The 20,856-nt window shown below is 44.5% G+C and overlaps 1 protein-coding gene across 1 annotated transcript in view; it reads right to left on the bottom strand.

Annotated features, from left to right (window-relative positions):
* NECTIN2 (nectin cell adhesion molecule 2) overlaps window positions 1-20,856 on the bottom strand; it is a 96,612-nt gene that overhangs the window by 12,528 nt on the left and 63,228 nt on the right. The window contains exons 6-7 of the mRNA XM_075327649.1: window positions 11,812-11,956; window positions 8,804-8,864 (exon numbers count right to left, since the gene is read on the bottom strand). Coding sequence (XP_075183764.1) covers window positions 8,804-8,864; window positions 11,812-11,956 — 206 coding nt within the window. The remainder of the gene's footprint in view (window positions 1-8,803; window positions 8,865-11,811; window positions 11,957-20,856) is intronic.

Genomic DNA, 20,856 nt, shown 5'->3' with positions numbered 1-20,856 from the left:
GGCACTCAGCTGATCCCACAGGTTTTCTATGGGATTCAGGTCTGGAAAATGTGCTGTCCATTTGAGGTTCCACAGTCTCCAGCAGCCGTTCCCTAATGATGAGCTAGAGCGACGTCCTCCATGAAGATGATATTAGGTCGGTGTTGTTCCAGCAGAGGCACAATGACTGGATTAATGATGTTATTCCAGTAGTAGGGGCTGTCACTGTACCATTCACACACTATAGGGTCGTTCTGTACTGACTGGACACACCGATCCACACCAACACCACTACTACTAAAAGCTCATCTGGTGACAACAGTGGTTGATTCATATCGCTCTCCTTGAAGTCTCCAACATTGCTGGCAGCCATCATTACGCTCAGCATGAATCAACTTTTATCAGTGACCAGCACTGAGGCCACTGGTCCCTCGTCCAGCATAGATGACGCCTGTGCCTGGTGGTGTGGTCAGATATGTAGATGACGCTTGTGCCTTGTAGTGTAGTCAGATACTTAGAGGATGCCTGTGCCTGGTGGCATGGTCAGATATATAGATGACGCCTGTGCCTGGTGGTGTGGTCTGGTACATAGATGACACCTGTGCCTCGTGGTGTGGTCAGATATGTAGATGACTCCTGTGCCTGGTGGTGTGGTCAGATATGTAGATGACGCCTGTTCCTGGTGTGGTCTGGTACATAGATGACGCCTGTGCCTGGTGGTGTGGTCAGGTATGTAGATGACACCTGTGCCTGGTGGTGTGATCAGGTACGTAGATGACGCCTGTACCTGGTGGTGCAGTCATATACCTCGTAGATCATCTAGCATGTAGATCACGCTGATGTAAATGGTTGTGACACAATGGTGCGGTGCTGCTGATCAATGGTTAGGGGTCGCCTTGGTCTCGTGATGTCAAAATGTGAAAATTATGATGAGGAGGACGGTTTATTACCAATTCTAAATGAACCTTGCAATTTACTGGACGACTCATGGATCAAAGAACGGTTGTGAATTTTCCATTAAGCTCCCTGGTAGAAACCAGCAAGTTGTGCAAAAAGTCCTGAAACATTGAACAGTTGGACCTCTGCATCCAAAAGATTAGAGAAGGTCACATTAAGGTCACCTAAAAAGGTCAGAGGGCATTGTAGGACCATCCTGAAATTTCATCCGAAAGAGAAATATCCCTCACTTTTTGTGAGTGGATAATGAACCCATTTGAGTCTCTAAATATCCATAGTCTAATTAGGTCTCCTGTCTAGAGGTAGAGATGGAGATATACCTTAGATCTCTCTCGAACAAATGGTCAATCTGAGCGGGCAGTACTGAGCGGTCACTACCATGCTTGGGTGCTCAGTACTCGTAACTATTGATGAGGGAGCACTACCATGCTCGGGTGCTCAGTACTCGTAACTATTGATGAGCGAGCACTACCATGCTTGGGTACTTGGTACTCATACGTTGATGTTCGGACAGGCGCAATTCGAGTACCCAAGTATTATGGAAGTGAATGGTATTTCCTGGAAAAATGCTTGAGTTACCCATTGACTTGAACTATATTGGGGTACTCGAGTTGTGCCCATCCAGGCATCTGACTGCTCATTCCGAGTACTGAGCACCCGAGCAAGGTAGCGCGCTCATCACTAGTATTAACTCTTAACTAGCGGTCACCCAAGATTGTGGGGGTCAATCCGACTGGTGAAGACATGCCAAAAGCAGTTGTCTCCTAACATGGGGGCAACTCTGCAATCTTGATATTTAGATGCAGACGTTTTCACCATATGCCTTTAAGTACTGATTGCAAGAAGCACATTTCATGAGTTGCATTTAAAAACCAAACTGTAAGGCTCCGTCTGCAGTCAGCTTTACGTCTAATTGACCAATTACTTGCTTGTGTTCGTTCAGTCTATTTATAGTAAAGACAGAACAGCCCAAAATTATCCATCATTAACTCTTGCACTGATCATCTAGACGTCTATAGAGGCAGAATGACGTGCCTGTTCCTGGCTGATGAAAGCGGGCTCAGATTGCCTTCAAACATTATCATTACTGGTGAAGAGGGTGTATGTTGGGTCCATCGGAGAGAATGATTGAGAGCCTCCTTTCAACCATGTACAACAGGAAGTCAACTATTGGTTTTCTTGAATTTTTTTCAGAGATGGGCTATCCTAAAGAAAAGCTGCCGATCTATAAACCCCAAGACGCTTATAAATCACAAAAGGAAGGGTCATCCTTGATGCTTGTTGGAGAACCGTTCAATAAGAACATCAAGACTCTTCTTCTTACGGTGTCCAAGTCTCCAGCTTAGCCCATGGTACCAAACACAACCAGAGGTTGCTCCATCAGAACATTGCTGATCTTTGGGGCCTTTGGGATGGACCCTCAATGTAAAGTAGTCTAATAATCATGGACCAACCCAAAATCATGAGACACGTAGAAAGTGTTCTCCTCCATTAAGACTTAAGGCCACTTTACACACAGCGACATCACTAGCGATGTCGCTGGTGAAAGCACCCACCCCAGTCGGTTGTGCGTCACGGGTAAATCGCTGCCCGTGGCGCACAACATCGTTAGTCCCAGTCACACGGACTTACCTGCCTAGCGACGTCACTGTGGCCGGCAAATCACCTCCTTTCTAAGGGGGAGGTTCGCGCGGCGTCACAGCGGCATCAGTAAGCAGCAGCCCAATAGAAGCACAGGGCGCGGAGATGAGCGGCCGGAACATCCCGCCCACCTCCTTCCTTCCTCATTGCCGGCGGCCGCAGGTACGATGTTGTTCGTTCCTGCGGTGTCACACATAGCGATGTGTGCTGCCGCAGGAACGACGAACAACCAGCGTCCTGCAACGATATTTGAGATTAGAACGACGTGTCAACGATATGGTGAGTAATTTTGATCGTTAACGGTTGTTAGTGCTTTTCACCCACAACGACATCGCTAACAAGGCCAGATGTGCGTCACTAATTCCGTGACCCCAACGACATATAGTTAGCGATGTCGTTGCGTGTAAAGCCCCCTTTAGAAGGAGTTGTATTCTTCTTGACCTCATGGACCTTCCTAACGTATCAGTTCCTCATATGTTTTGATACATCTTTAGGATAAATTATAAAAATATAATTAATTAGGGTCCGAGCTCTGGGATTCAGAGATCGAAGGGGCAGAAACCTGGGTGAATCTTTAGAGGTGTCAAGATTACTGGTGCAAGAAGATGACACCTGTAATTTGAATTTGTAGGTCACAGATTTTTCATTGAGGCTCAATACTTCCGAGCACATGCCCTTCAACTTTTTCTCTGCAAAGCAGTGCTCAAGCAAATTGAGCTATGCGGCTGCTTCACTGGCTGATCATGAAGTTACTGTGACGCCCCTGACTATATCAGGGTGTGACAGGGAACTGCATGCTCTCCTTTCATGGTGCAGGGCCCACCCCCCGTGGTTCCAGGAACCCAGATACAGGTGTCATACCATCTGCACTAGAAATCCCAACATGCACCTCACACCATGACTGTCGGGCAGACTAGTGGGAGGGACCAAGTCAGTAGACAGTGCAGAGAGAGCTCCCGAAGTGTGAGGAGCTGGAGGGAGTTGGAGCTCCCTGAAGTGACTTGTGTTGGGTCGCAAGCAGTGACCCAGGGCCAGAGGAGACGGTAGCCAGCCTCAGCTAGCGACAACGACTGACTGGTGCCGAGCACGACAGGGTGCCAGGACCCTAGATTGGGGAGAAGCTCTATGCGACTCAATAATTGACCTGCGGTGGAAGGGGGCCTTCAGGGACCTTCCCCATGAGCCCAGATGTTGGGGGCGACAGCACACTGAGGGGGAAGGGGTCTCCCATACAGACAGCCCGCAAAGGTCCCACGTGCCAGCTCCCAAGGGCAAGGACTTGGCCTAATAACAGAAGAACCATTCCTGATAGTTCCAGACTATAGAAAAAACTGTGGAAAAAAGAAGCGCAATAGGGTCTTACCCCGGTAGATTGGGGGGGTGTCAAGAGGGGTAAATGGTACTCACCTATAGGGGTTGTGACAGTCACAACGCCTATAATAGCATGTATGTAACTCCACAGTCACGGCAGCGGTCCCCGGGTTTGGCAGATAAAAGAGTAGTAGAATCGGGTGTCCAAGCCGCGCCAATGACTAGTCGATCATGGAAGTAGGAGATAATTGTAACTTTAATTATGCATAATTCAACACGTTTCAGAAGACACCGCTTCCTTCCTCAGGACAAAGATAGCAAAAGTACAACAAATCATTTTTTGTACTTTTGCTATCTTTGTCCTGAGGAAGGAAGCGGTGTCTTCTGAAACGCGTTGACTTATGCATAATTAAAGTTACAATTATCTCCTACTTCCATGATCGACTAGTCATTAGCGCGGCTTGGACACCCGATTCTACTACTCTCTTTTAGTTCTAGACTATAGGGACTCCAGACAGAAACACTGTGCACAGAGGCAGGCACTGGATCACTAATGACCCCTGGGGCACGGGACCTGGATGTGTTCCCTAAGAGCTGCAGTGACTCACAGAGACTTTGTTGAGCAGCGTGTGTGCCTCTTTTATTCTGCGGTACTGTGGATCCAACAGTGAGTAAAACCCTGCCCCTGTACCCAGCCTGCCATCCCATCCACTCCACCAGAGCGCCGGAGCCTCCCTACCTGCGGAGGGACCTGCCATCCAGCTGCTCCACACCATCTGCCCCGGTCCTGCATTCAGCAGCGGCGGTACTCCCCTTTACTGCAACCCGTAGGTGGCGTCACAAACTCTCCTTGTAAATATCCCCCCTTTACATCGAAGTGGACGCTGAGCTCTGGGGTCGGGGACCCTCGAGCCACAGCAAAACCCCCCGGATCTGAGCAGCCCAACTGCTGCAGGGGCGGCACATTACATGTAAAATTCCTTTAAAATCCCGCTTTGCCAATCTTTGATAGTAGTAGTCAGTGGTATCTCAGATCTGTTCCCACAGACGTTCTACTCTAGGATCAATGATGTCAATACCAGTGATTTTGAAAACCTCACACTAGCCAACTACAAAGTCGAAAACTTTCCAGCTCTACAGTCAGCCACTATATGTTTCACTTATGTCCCAAAGACCGAACAATAAGAGAAAGGAACAATAAGAAGACTTCACAACTGTTTTCCTATGGCAACATCTCAAGGTCGTCCTCCAACTTCTTCTCTGCTCAAGGAAGAGCAGCAAGACTTTTTGACTTCTGCTACATTTAGTTTATTTGATACAAGGTTAAATGGAGTGTTTGTTTTGTGAAACACAAATTCGGTTCATGTATCAACGTGAAACTCCATGACGGATGGACGGTAAAGTTGGGCTGATCTCTTTGCTGTGAACTTGGGGTATTGGTTTCTTGTTATCTGCCATTGTGTGCTCGGGATAGAATAAAAGTGGCCATACCCCATACACAAAAGTCGGTCAATCCAGGCCAACTTCATCCAGACAAGCCAACTATCTTGTTTGTATAGCAGGGGAAAGAAGCATTGGACAATGGCTCAATTCCCTCCTCCTTCGGAAGAAGGGCTGATATGTATGGTGAAGCAATAGCTGGAGAGCCCTTTCGTAAAGGAGCCGGCACACATTAGATAGAGGTAGACTTAGCGCTGGAGACCGACAGCCATCTTTAATGATCTCCATGTTCTCATGCACTGCTTATCTCCTAGGAAGACAAGAGGATCGGCCATTATAATCCGCATTGGACAATGGCTCCTTTCCCTCCTTCTTTCTGAACATTGGCCGAACAGTATGGTGAAGCAATAGCTAGAGAGAGTCCTTTCGTAAAGGAGCTGGTACAGTTCAGATAGAGGTAAACTGAGCGCTCATGAGACCAACAGGCATCTCTAAATGATCTCCTTGTTCTTATCCACTGCTTATCTCCAGGAAGACAAGGGGATAGGCCATTGTAATCCGCATTGGACAACGGCTCATTTCCCTCCTTTTTCTGAAGATTGGCTGATGTGTTTGGTGAAGCAATAGCTGGAGAGCCATTTCATAAAGGAGCTAGTACACCATAGATAGAGGTAAACTGAGCGCTCATGTGACCAACAGGCATCTCTACATGATCTCCTTGTTCTTATGCACTGCTTATCTCCAGGAAGACAAGGGGATCGACCATTATAATCCGCATTGGACAATGGCTCCTGTGATGGTGGGATATTGTGGGTCATGTACCATGTTGTGCTGGTTCCTATTTTAGGCGTGGTTCACTGTCCATTCTGTATTCCTCGTGTGTACATTGTCCTGGTTGCAGGTTTAATCCCTCCCCTGCTCATCTCCAGGAAGATTAGAGGATCGGCCAATGTAATCAGCATTGGACAATGGCTCCTTTCCCTCCTCCTTCTGAAGATTGGCCAATGTGTATGGTGAAGCAATAGCTGGAGAGCCCTTTCGTAAAGGAGCCAGTACACCATAGATCGAGGTAAACAGAGCGCTCATGTGATGGACAGCCATCTCTAATGATCACCATGTTCTCATGCACTGCTTATCTCCTAGGAAGACAAGAGGATCGGCCATTGTAATCGGTATTGGACAATGGCTCATTTCCCTGCTCTTTCTGAAGATTGGCCGATGTGTATGGTTACGCAATAGCTGGAAAGCCCTTTTGTAAAGGAGCCGCTACACCTTATATAGAGCTAGACTGAGTGCTCATTTGACCGACAGCCATCTGAAGATTGGCTGACGTAAATGGTGAAACAATAGCACGAGAGCCCTTTCATAAAGGAGCTGGGACACCTTAACATAGAGGTAGACAGAGCGCTCATGTGACTGATCGCCATCTCTAGTGATCTCCTTGTTTTCATGCACTGCTTATCTCCTAGTAAAGGGTGCTTCACACATAGCGAGATCGCTACCGAAATCGCTGCTACGGCACGGTTTTGGTGACGCAACAGTGACCTCATTAGCGATCTCGCTGTGTGTGACACTGAGCAGCGATCTGGCCCCTGCTGCGAGGTCGCTGCTCGTTACACACAGCCCTGGTTCGTTTTCTTCAAAGCCGCTCTCCCGCTGTGACGCACAGATCGCTGTGTGTGACAGCGAGAGAGCGACGAAATGAAGCGAGCAGGGAGCAGGAGCTGGCATCTGGCAGCTGTGGTAAGCTGTAACCAGGGTAAACATCGGGTAACCAAGGTGGTTACCCGATATTTACCTTAGTTACCAGCCTCCGCAGCTCTCACGCTGCCTGTGCTGCCAGCTCCGGCTCTCTGCACATGTAGCTGCAGTACACATCGGGTTAATTAACCCGATGTGTACTGTAGCTAGGAGAGCAAGGAGCCAGCGCTAAGCAGTGTGCGCGGCTCCCTGCTCTCGCGGTTATGATCGCTGCTTCGGCTGCTGTGTTTGACAGCTAAGCAGCGATCATAACAGCGACTTACAAAGTCGCTGTTACGTCACAGAAAATGGTGACGTAACAGCGACCTCGTTGTCGCTGTCGCTTAGTGTGAACCAGCCCTAAGACAGAGGATCGGCCATTGAAATCCGCATTGGACAATGGCTCCTTTCCCTCCTCCTTTCTTAAGATTGGCTGAACAGCATGGTGAAGCAATAGCTGAAGAGCCATTTCGTAAAGGAGCTGTACACCATAGAGGTAAACTGAGCGCTTATGTGACCAACAGGGATCTCTAAATGATCTGCTTGTTCTTATACACTGCTTATCTCCAGGAAGACAAGAAGATCGGCCACTGTAATCCGCTTTGGACAATGGCTCCTTTCCTTCCTCCTTCTGAAGATTGTCCAATGTGTATGGTGAAGCAATAGCTGGAGAGCCATTTCGTAAAGGAGTCGATACACCTTACATAGAGGTAGACTGAGTGCTCATTTGACCGACAGCCATCTGAAGATTGGACAATGTGTATGGTGAAGCAATAGCTGGAGAGTCCTCTTAAATGAATCGGTACATCTTAGATAGAGGTAGACAGAGTGCTCATGTGACCAACAGCCATCTTCAATGATCTCCTTGTTCTCATGCACCTCCTAGAAAATGTCAACAGGATCGACCATTGTAATCTGCATTGGACAATGGCTCTTTTCCGGCCTCCTTCTGAAGATTGGCCGATGTGTACGGTGAATCAATAGTTGGAGAGCTCTTTCGTAATCTCGAGGAAGAGAAGAGGATCGGCCATTGTAATCCGCTTTGGACAATGGCTCCTTTCCTTCCTCCTTCTGAAGATTGGCCGATGTGTACGGTGAATCAATAGTTGGAGAGTTCTTTCGTAAAGGAGCCGGTACACCTTAGCAAGTGGTAGACTGAGCGCTCATTTGACCAACAGCCATCTCTCAAGATCTTTTAGTTTTCATGCAGTGCTATACTCATACTCCTAGGAAAACAAGAGGATCGGCCATTGCGAACCAACATGTTCACTACTCTGCTCCATGACAGCATCTGTTCGGCAAGAGTCAGGAAGCCTCTATACGCGTTAGATATGGGTCAACACACCCGAGACTGACCACACAGCTTCTCCTCCTAGGCAATTGTTCAGACAACCATATAATTGATCCCGGTTCACCAGTGTTATTTTTCTCAAATACCGGCATCCATCCACAAATCACAAGCACCCAGAGCCAGTCACGTCCGCAATTATCCAATGTTCATGTAATATGTAATATCATCTAGAAAACTACTTGTTTACTGGAGAGCACATGTCATACTGGAGGACACAGATGTCATCCTCGGAGGTGACTCCCACTGCACCATATGGGATGGAGGATTAATGGGAGAGAGGATTAATGCTAAACGACAAGTACCTAGGGGTTTTTATAAATGTGTCTTGTACAGTAGAATACATTATAGAAAGCAGAATACATTATACAATATATATTTCTTTACCTGTTCTGTCTGCAGCTTTAAAGATGGAGGTGGTGGTTTATATGCAGGTGGTGCATCCAACCTTATGGAAAAAGAAATATGTAACATTAGAGAGTCAAAATCTAGAACATGATATAGTAATGCAAATACAGAAACAAATGGGTGAATTTAAGTCAAGGGGAGGTTGAGTAAGACTTCTTCATATTTATACAGCGACATCTACTGTACACAGTGATCGGGCTATCAGTAGATGTAGACATTGTTCACACTATAATAACTGGGACGGGAACTCCACAAAGTGACTCAATATCAGCCAGCTAACCAGAACCCTACCGAATATTCAGAGTAACAACACTATGACCTATAGGTGGCACTAGAGAGATCATTTTCTTTCCAAAAACTACCCAAAAACTTGTAGTATTTAGGAGAGAGTGCCTTTCCTTCATCTATTTGTCTGGTTTACATTAAGTTTTGGGGTGTTTTTGTACCCCCCAAGATGTTTAGTGTAGCTTCCACAATTCCAGTTAATGAGCAGATGGATAATGCGTAGCAGCTATTTACAAAATGTATGGGTATTTTGTTTTGCTCCCAAATATGCATTATATTTTTGGGATTTTAGAGAGAACTTTATGCCTACAGGAACTCTAGGTGATAAGTCATTTAGAATACACATTTCATTAAAATGATCCCCCGAATTTCAGCAGAATTGGCAGACCATCTGATCTGCATTGTGGCCTCCTGACTCCTCGATGACAGTTGATATTGGGTGAATGAAGGATCTGGCCGTTTGAACGCCGATACAGCCCGGCCGGTTGAACGCCGATACAGCCCGGCCGGTTGAACGCCGATACAGCCCGGCCGGTTGAACGCCGCCCCAGCCCAACCGTTTGAACGCCGCCCCAGCCCAACCGTTTGAACGCCGCCCCAGCCCAACCGTTTGAACGCCGCCCCAGCCCAACCGTTTGAACGCCGCCCCAGCCCAACCGTTTGAACGCCGCCCCAGCCCAACTGTTTGAATTTAAAACGGTCAGATTCAAACTGAATTTAAACAGCTGATCCTTTTTATATTTGGCTACACAAGTCTGGCAGTGGCTTAAAGGGAACCTGTCATGTGTAATATGCACCCAGAACCACGAGCAGTTCTGGGTGCATATTGCTAATCCCTGCCTAACCGTCCCTGTATACACTAGCATAAAGGGATCTTTAGAAAAAGTATCTTTTACCCCTGGGCGTTAGTTCCCTTGCTAGTCGGGCATGCTATCATGCTAATGAATACGCAGTGTCACAGGATGATCTCACTCACCTCTCTGCCGCCATTGCGTCCGACAGGGGATTTCGGCTCAGTGCGCATGACCCCAGAGTTTGGGTCTTGCGCTGTATGAAGCCGGGGGTACGCGTTCTGGCTTCAAACTGAAGTATTGTGCATGACCAAAACTCCAGGCTCATGCGCACTGAGCTGAAATCCAGCGTCAGCCGCAATGGCGGTGGAGAAGGGAGTGAGATCATCCTGTGACACTGCACATTCATTAGCATGTTAGCACACCCACAGGGACATACTAAAATGCTAATGGAGCCGATTGGCAAGGGAACTAATGCCTAGGGGACTAGTCCCCGTGCTCATTAGCATACGGTAAAAGATCTTTAGAAATACTTTTTCTAAAGATCTCTTTATCTATGCTAGGGTATACAGGGATGGTTAGGCAGGGATTAGCAATATGCACTCAGGACTACTCTTGGTTCTGGGTGCATATTGGACCTGACTGGTTCCCTTTAAGACTTCACACTCACTAGATGAAAGTTGGCCAAACCCTCTTGACAATCTACGTGTCAGGAAAAAGAAGGATTGGGTATTAGGAATTTCAAGGCACGATCCTTTAGTTTCCAGGGTAGAGGAGTCTGGTAGCAGTTTTCTCTTATTTACCCCTATCGAAAACCCAAATGCTCAACCGATCCAAGCATTTGTGTACGGGGGAGTTGGTGAAAAAAACTTCAGGCGACAGTTCTCTCGAATGTATGGCCAACTTTACTCTACTCTCCCCATAGAGAACATGTCAACGCTTGGGTCTTACCAATCATTCACGTATATGGGCGAGTTGGGAGCAACAGAACTTTTCCAAATGAGCATTTGTCCAACAGCCATCTAAGATGTATGGCCACCTGAAGGCCATGTACACATGTTAAGTATTTGGTGAGGTTTTTTACATTAGTATATCTAAGCCAAAACCAGGAGTGGATTAAAAATGCTGAACTGCATGTGTTTCTATTATACTTTTTTCCACTGATTGTTCCACTCCTGGATTTGGCTTACAGGTATTGGGGTAAATAAAACTCACCAAATACTCAATGTGTACACGTGGCCTAATAGTTTCAGTAAACTCACTTGTATTATTTTTTAGTGGATGAATTTGGATCTTGTAATCAGAGGACATAGTTACTACAAAACAAACAGAATAGAATGGAGGTTCTCATGCAAATAACATATGGGCTCTCAATTGTGTGGTAATACATCCAACCACTTGATGTCCTTATGACTCAACTGAGCTCTCATGGTTAATCATTACCAAAGAGCCTACCATTGACTAATGCTTCTATAACATAATGGGCATTTAAACTGGGATCCAAGTAGTAGCATCCACTCCAAGGACTAAAATGCATAGGGATCCCATTTAAGACTTAAGACTTAAAAAAAAAAATCACTGAGGTGCCTCTGGATCCTCCAACTGACCCAATGACTAGTCCATAAAAAGGACAACACTCTACATTTGAGGTACACTCCTCCGACCATTAGTGGTGACCACTGGTGACAATATCCAGTTAAAACATATCCCCAAAACGCTCTTCTTTATTCTCAATCTGGTGAGTACCTCCAATCCTCAAGGAACTTGTATGGGTCATTAGAAGTCTTCTAAAATCTGCAAACTAAGGGGGATGTGGTGGGAATTATGAGAATAGAATAACAAGATTTCATCCAATAGTGATGAAAAAACAAAATAAAGAGAAGCCAGAGATTAAGGGATGACACCACTTACTCTTCGTCATCTTTCGCAGTCTCATTTCTTCGCTGTTGTCGGCAGATCATTATCACGGTGGTGGCTACTGCTATACCAACTATACCGGCTATAATTCCCCCGATGATGCCACCTGTGGTTCCGGCTCCACTCGAGTTTGGTTTTTCTATATGAGGGAAGGTAAGAGATTGGTAACGGCCAGTTGGATGACGTTACGATTGTAGCAGAATATTAACATTCCAGATTATAAGCTACTTTCATGCAAGAAGGCTAGACTGCATGGTGTTGGTGTTCAAAAGACCTAGATAAAATTGGTTAAGTATGAGTTGCAAAGAAATGCCACAGGAAAAGGTTGATATTGCCGAAGCAAAATTATTGAGTGTTCTAGAGGAAGGGTGAGGCGAAACGCACCATTGTAAACTAACATGACCCAATTTCCCCATAAAAATCCATGCTCAACTTGTTTATTACAATTGGGAGACGTGATTGTCACGGTTTGAAGACACTACACTTGATCCTTCTTAACGTTTTCATCAGAGATTTTTGGCTTATATCCATATTGGATAGATTGTTGGCCGATCTTTCATATATCAATTGAATCATCTAACTAGATTGAAAATGTATGACTTGATGTACATTCAAGCAACCCAAAGAACTTTTCTGGTTAGTTGCATTGATCACCTATCTACTCGACAGATAAGAAAATGTTAGATCTGTAGGGATCCAACCAATGGGACTCCCACCAAAATCACCAGAATGGGGGATCTGAGTTAAGCCAACGTTATGACCATGGGATGTCAGTGGTGATCAGTCGGCCCTTCTCCCCTCCTCCATTCCAGCACTTTTTTTTTATCAAGTGGATAGGCAAGTGCTCCTGAGTAAAGTATCCTTTTAAGCCAATATTAGCAAGATCCACCAAAAATTGTCAAGGCCAGAAAACTCAACTGAACTCAAATATCAAGTTGACAAAGTGGAAAATATTTTTTTTCTGCTGCATTCTGACTTTCCTGAGATCTAGAAGGTGCTATTAGAGGAGATCGGCACCAAACCTTCATACACTTGAGATATCATTTCAGACAATCCAAATATTTTAAGAGTCCAGACATTTTAATAGTTGGTCGATCGTGAGACTACTGGTCTATGGCTAGTTTAAGAAACACTAGCAATAAGCAGTTGGAATTAATCAGAAGTCAAAACAATAGCAGAACGTAGCCTCCATGGCACAGAGAGGTGACCTTTTTGTCATCATCTTCATTTATGAGTATAGGACATCATGTTTTTAGAAGAAGGCTCCTTCATGAGATTGGGTGCTCAAAGCATTTACTGACTGTTCTGGTCTTCGCTCATCTGCCCTAGGACCCTACGTTTTTAGAAGGCGGCTCCTCTCCATGACATTGGGTGCTTAAAGCATTAACGGACTGTTCTGGTCTTCTCTCATCTGCTCTAGGACCCTACATTTTTAGAAGGCGGCTCCTCAATGAGATTGGGCGCTCAAAGTATTTACTGACTGTTCTGGTCTTCACGCATCTGCCCTAGGACCCAACGTTTTATAGAAGAAAGCTTCTCCATGAGATTGGGTGATCACATAATTTACTGACTGTTCTGGTCTTCACTCATCTGTCCTAGGACCCTTCATTCTCAGAAGGAGACTCCTCCATGAGATTGGGTGCTCAGAGCATTTACTGACTGTTGTGGTCTTCGTTTATCTACCCTAACTTATATTGCTTAGTCAGGGCCATTTTGGCCACTAATGTGTAATCCGGACCATGTTGCGTTTAGAGGACACTGATATCCTGTTGGAATTTTCTTACCTTTGAGAAGAGCCAAGATCCATTTATTCCTCCATAAAGGAGAGCAAGCAAAACCAATAATTATCATTAATAGCTACAAAAAGCATTATAAATGTGGCAAAATAGTACATAAAAAACACATTTACTAGAAAGCCTGTTAGATGCCATTACCTGAATTCTTGCATAAACAGCAAAAAAAGAAGGAAAAAAAAAAAAGAATCCATATTTGATTAGCCAAGAAAATGCACTAAGAAGTTTGGCAGCTCCGATGAGAACATTAAGAGGATTGTTCTCAGACTCTACATCAAGATATTCCATTGCTTATTCCAGATAATTATCAGCAAGCTGAACCAGTGATGGGCACCGAAGAGGAGCAACATATGGCTGCTGAGAAAGAGACAGAGCTTTGCCCATTAGCAACTTAGCAAGATTTTCAGCTTTCCACAAAAATCCTGTCTCAGTAGACATCTTTAGCATATCCGTTCCACACAAACTAGGATTCTGCCGTCTGATATTGTAACCCAGATCAGAGTAAAATAAATCCATCTTAAGTTGAAAAGAAGGAACACATCCCCGATTAAAACTTGCCGGGCATCCTGGCCATTCCACTAGATGGCAGTTCGTGTAATACCTTGATGGGCTGGGTCATCAAGAGCACAACTGTAACAATCCCTCTGTGCAGGGAATCTTGCATACAGGTGATGTTTTGCTGTGCCTTCCTGAACTACAGTTCCGGCAGTGACATGTTTCCTTTGTGCAGAACCTCGCCAGTCGTACTCTCTGGTTCAGCAGTTGTGCTCTTGGCTTGTGTTTGTGCTTGTGTTCTGATCTAAGTTTGTTGACCCTGAACCATTGTTTGACTCCTCTCTGCTCGCTCCCTGTTCTGGTTGTTACCTCCTGACTTCTGACCTTGGACAGTTAGTACACCACATCTCTGTCTGCTCCCTGAATCTAAGGCCGGGGTCACACTTGCGTGTAAGTATCAGATCGCACTGCCCAGGCCGGCCGCGGCTCTCCTGACAGGAGCGGGTCAGCATCATAGAAATACATACAGTGGAACCGCTCCTGGCAGAAGAGAATCCAGCCGGTCCGGGCGGTACTCACACGAGTCACATGCAAGCGTGACTCCCACCTAATATGTACTCTCCTCGAATTCTGACCCTTGGTCTCTGACTTGCCTGCGTTTCTGCTTACTCCCCATGTCCGGTCATGTCCTCCTGTCTCCTGACCCCAGCTTGTCTGACTACCCTTCCATCTATACGATCCGTAAGTAGTGACTAGCATCACAACAACTTCTTAATCGTTACCAACTCTACATTCTGGCTAACAGAGGTGGGCCCTATGATGCAGAAATGCCATATTAAGGGTTGTCCTTATGAGGCAATCAAAACTTTTGACTCTTAGTAGAACCACAATCTTCTCAGCCTTGATTGTCCCATGGGTTGTTCACTTTGGAAGTCCATTGGAAAGTTCTCCAGACAAAGTGATCACAAAGTGTCATCCTGCTGCCACCGATCTGCAGTTGATTAATTTGTGACATCTCACCTTCCGATGACCTCCGCAGGGATAATTAAGATTTACACTCTCCATTCAAATCAATGTGTTCTCTGTATAACGCAATACAGGTCCTCATCAGAGAGAGTTGATGTATATGGCTGCTCCTCAGTCTACCCAAGAGGTGAAGATCATGAACAAGGAATCCCCAAGAGGTGAGGATCATGAACAAGGAATCCCCAAGAGGTGAGGATCATGAACAAGGAATCCCCAAGAGGTGAGGATCATGAACAAGGAATCCCCAAGAGGTGAGGATCATGAACAAGGAATCCCCAAGAGGTGAGGATCATGAACAACGAACCCCCAAGAGATTGGAATCGTGGACAAGGAACCCCCCGCCACACTATTACCCTGTCATTATAATTCTTAGTTATGCAAGAACCCCTTTATGGACAACCTCTATACCAAGCCATATTGGTTAGTAATTAAAGCTGGTGACACATACTAAATAACTATCTGCCAAAAGAACGTTTGGCCAACAGCCATCTCCCCTGACTCCCCCATACGCAAGTTCTTGGCTCAACCAAGTGCTCATATGTTTGCAATATAGAGAGGAGAGAAAGCCATTGCCAGACACCTCTATTCCATGTCAGGGGAGAGGTCATACATCAAATGATTGGATAGTCCCTCGAAAATTGGTGGGTTTAGACAACTCATGTCATGTATATTGGAGCCTTTGGACCAACATTAATTTTTTACGCAGGTATCTCAGAAGTTTCTCCCCGCTTTCTTCATACATTTAATTATCACTTCTGCCTCAGAGTCCATATTTATATAATCCATCCATAGCATGGGAATGTCATTGTCATGCAGGGGCGTGGGAATGCCCAACGTGTAGGACAACATGGAAGATGTTAATGAAGGCCCTAGCGATAGGGAGACGGGACACCACCTGACACTCACGTTTGACTGGTCTCTGAGCTCCAAAAGGAAAAGAACAACGGAGGGCACTACTCCTCTTGGGCATCACCACAAGCACATATGGGATGCACATATGACAAAAAAAAAAAAAAGAAGAGGAAAGAAATGTGCTATGCACAAAGGGATAGCACATTTCTTTCCTCTTTTTTGTCATATGCTCTGAGCTCCCCAACGTCCCTACACGGCTCCTCCCCCCCCACCGTGTGCAGTCACGTGGCTAGGCCCTTGCTAACCCTGAACTTACCTTGGCTAGTGAGTTGGTCAGCAAGACACTAGTCCCACTACTACAATAAAAACAACTCAATGAAGGGAAGACAAACAGGTGGGGAAAGACAACAAAAAGCACTCCTTGGTTTCTTTAACAGGAAACTTTGCAGCTGCAAATGAAACAACACTATACTGACCATGAACTCCTTCAACGTGGTCAGCATAGAGAATCACCGGCATGGAGTAAAGAAAGGAGTAGGTTTAGCAGAAGGGCGTATATTATACTGACCACAAGCTCCTTCAACATGAGCAGTATAGAGAATCTATCACTGGCATGGAGTAAAGCCAGGAGTAGATATAAATAGCGGAAGGGCACGATGACAAAATGCTGCAGTTGTGATTAAGGCTAAGAGTAATTTAAGCCAGCAGGAAAATAGTCCTTAACCCTTCCAGCATCAACAAAGTAAATTCATTCCAATACAAGATGTAAGCTGTGGACGTGACACACTCATGAGTCATACACCATCTTCAAAGCCAAGGAAGTCTCATTACTGGATATAGGTAATAATTTCAAGTGGACAAGTAAGAGACCTCCCTCTCATCCTAATAGTTACTCATTCAAATAATATTTAGCCTCAATGAGGTCCATACGATCACACACCTCATCGCAAAGGATGAAGGACAATCTCTCTTGGGAGGACAAGACTATGGTGTATTTTTGTTTCAGAGTTTTTATTGGGAATCCTCAAGAATGTCGTGATGCAGGTGACAGAGTGCAGACAGTTGGTCCCATGCAGCAGGACAGATGGCAGAGCACAGCGGTGACATGCCTGTCAGTGTCTTGCTGCTGGGAGGAGCAGATGATCACACTGCCCGACACCGGCCGCTCTCCTGACATCGCAGCAGAGCGGGCGGGTGGACAGTGTGATCACATACTTACGTGCAGGGGGGGATTCAGCTGAAGAACCCTCCCCCTGTACTGCACACTGGCGCCCCGTGCCTCACCATCTGCTCTGCAGGACGCTTAGCCGGCTCCACACAAACGTCCTCCGGATCCTCCCCTCGATGCTGAGCTGTGACGTCAGGTAGTCACCGCCCACAGCCCTGTCACTCAATCTGAGTGGCGCCGGCATCCTGTGACGTACCCGTCTTGTTTGAGAGCCCGGAAATGCCGGGACGTCAGAGGATGCCGGCGGCCACAGCTCCAGGGGGTCATGTGACCGGCACTGAGCGTGCAGCATAGCGCCGCTCAGTGCCAGAACTGGAAACAGAAGCCAATGGAGAAGACGCCTAGAAAGGTAAGTAGAGCTCATACAGAAAATAAAAAAAATGGGTGAACCACCCCTTTAAGACCATTGTCTACTCGCCTCTACTTTCATCTCTGTTCTATATACACACCACTCATCTAAACTATTCGAAGAATAAAACGCTTAAAGAGCGGATTTACGATTTTACTCTGCGGGTCACCAACTTCCGTGACTAGTGATAACCTGTAACGCGACCAGAGGCCTACGAAATCAATATTACCATGAGTTTTGCCAATTAAACACTGCTCTTCTACAAGTACACATGTAAAGCCAACGCCTCTGCCCAGATCTACGTCTACAGCCGGTCTTAGTCATAAATGAAAACAGCAAGGAGCAGGAAAGGTGCCGGTGACTCATGGAGTGCACAATGCCCGCACCATCCTCCGATTCTTCAGACTTATTCATCTTATAGGCTGCAGTTTTTCAGGCTTTCTTCCAAGCCACATAGACTCATGGGCATCATTTATATTATCACATATGAAAGCAAAGTATCGTTTCCCAGAGATCAGAGAAGTCCATCACAATGGATTTCTAAGAGCAGTTTCAGTTGAACAGTGTGACACTGACTCACACTGGGATTGCCGGTAATGTCGTATGCCTGCATTTATGTAAATTATAAAAAGGAGACTTCGTCATTTCTCTAAATTCCTCACATCTTACGGATGTGCCCAGGAAGTTGTATGTAAGATTAAAACTTTTATAAACTTCCACAAAGGACTTTTTAAAGAAACCGTAAAACTGAATATTCAAGCCACTAGAACATACAGGCCGGCTCAATCCAAATAAAGAACCTCCCAAACTACTTTAAGAGCTTCCAAATCTCCCAGGTATATGCAGTTGTCTTCTGCAACCTCCTAAAAGCAATGAGTCTACAATTTTTCTTTTGCATAATGCACATTCGTTGATTTACATGGAGGAGGGTATGACCTGCAAAAGAGTTTAGATCAAAGCGATCAAGAACCTCCTGGAAAGGCCACCTCAGATCCATTTAGACAGGCTGATCAGAAGTTGATACTGGCCGGTTAAGACTGTGATGGGGATAGGAAAATCGTCAATGCAATCAGATACATCGACGACATTTCTCCAGTTTAAACAGAAATCATTGCATGTCTCAAGCAAGTGTTTGCACATTTGTCGGATGATTTACAGCTTATTTAGATGTTCCTATGAACGGTCATTTGCCCACTGTAGTCTTAAATGTTCAATTTAGCCAAGACCGATACTGACGTAGATCTATTTTGGGTGGGTGCCGAGTAATCACAAGATCCAGAAGCCTCCCCCAATCTCTTCTGTTGGACTCAATTTGATTTTGTTTTTATTTTGATTGCCAAAGAGTTCACCAGTGGTCTAAGTTCAGTTCCGTAGAACCTCAGGGGCACAGGTTTTACAACTGAGCAGTGAAGGGAAAGTATATATCTACCTATCCCAATATTGCAGCTTGGAGGCCCCTACATTACATCATGGCTGCTAATACTGACATAGCTTTATTTTGGGTGAGTGCAGAGTAATCACAAGATCCAGAAGCCCCCCACCCACCCACCTCTTCTGTTGGACCAAATTGGATTTCGATTGCCAAAGAGTTCACCAGTGGTCTAAGTTCAATTCTGCAGAACCTCAGGGGCACAGGCTTTAGAACGGAGCCATAAGGGTATAGTATGAATCTACCTGGCCCAATATTGCAGCGTGAAGGCCCCTATATTACATTATGGCTTCGGATACTGATTTAGCTCTATTTTTGGTGGATCCAGATGTAATCACAAGATCCAGAAACCTCCACCAACCTCTTCTGTTGGATTTAATTGGATTTAGATTGCCAAAGAGTTCACCAATGGTCTAGGTTCAGTTCCGTAGAACCTCGGAGCAAAGGCTATACAACGGAGCACTGAGGGTAAATTATGAATCTACATGGCCCAATTTTGCAGCTTGGAGGCTCCTATATTCCATCATGGCTGCTGAACATCTTCTGAAAATTCGAAATGCAATCAAAATGTAAAAGATCTCTAGGGCAAATCGTGTACCAAGATCCCACCAACTACCAAGTTATGTGAGTACCTTATGGACCATGGGCAACGGCATGTTCTACATAGCCTAGAACATGCAGTTGCCCATGATTCATAAGGTTCTTGCATGGTAGTTAGTGGGATCTTGGCCCACATTTTGCCCAAGAGATATTGTAGGTTTTTTTTCTTTTGGATGTACTTGTAACATGAAAGATCAGTCTTTTTCCAAGAAGAAAGCTTTTCAGCTAATGGGTTGTCCAGAATTTTTACCTAGAAACAGCACCAGTTTGCCTATTTTCGTAGTTCACTTCAAGTGACCCTCTTGATTATTTTTTTCCTCTAATAATGGAAAGTCCCTGTTATCCATCCTATTTACGTTCTCTGAACATTGAATTCAGCCAGTACATATAATTCCTCAAGTGTCTTAAGAAGCTTGGGGGAACAGTGGGAGGGGACGAGGAGAGAAATAGCCTCAAGTGGTTAATTCCAAGAAAGAAGTGGGGCCACTTTATTACTGCCTGGCCTTCTAAGAGTGTCATCTCTAGTTCAGCTTTTATAGAGCTGTATACTACTGGATACCTATCAATTCATCCCTGTATTTCATCATTATCAAAAAAGAAAAAAAAATCTGAACCTCTTAGACCTGGTTCAACACTCATTTTTCGTTTTCATAAGATACCAAAAAGAAGCCTTGGATTGTAGGCTATGGACATTCACTAAAATAAAATCAAAAATAAAATACTGAAAAATGTTAATAAAATGGATATTCTAAAAAATATAAATAAAATACTAGCAATATACAAAATCCTGAAAAATTATCAAATGGATTATAAAAAAAAATATATAAAAATAGTGACAATATACAAAATACAATCCTGAAAAATATAAAATAAATTATAAAAAAAAAAAGATAGTGAATATATTATATATTATATATATATTATATATATATATATATATATATATATATATATATATATATAATCCATCTTATTAACACTATTGGGTATTTTATTTTGTATATTGTTACTATATATATATATATATATATATATATATATATATATATATATATATATATATATATATATATATATATATATATATATATATATATATATATATATATATATATATATTTATTTATTAACAATATACAAAATAAAATACTAAAAAAGTGTTAATAAGATGGATTATAAAAAAATAATAAATAGTAAAAATATACAATACTGAAAAATGTAAAATGGATTATAAAAAAAAAAAATTATATATCATAGTGACAATATA

This window comes from Anomaloglossus baeobatrachus, chromosome 11 (genome assembly GCF_048569485.1).
Source record: "Anomaloglossus baeobatrachus isolate aAnoBae1 chromosome 11, aAnoBae1.hap1, whole genome shotgun sequence".
Lineage (NCBI taxonomy): Eukaryota > Metazoa > Chordata > Amphibia > Anura > Aromobatidae > Anomaloglossus > Anomaloglossus baeobatrachus.
The sequence above is the reverse complement of the archived record's forward strand: the minus strand, read 5'-3'. Positions and strand labels throughout refer to the sequence as shown.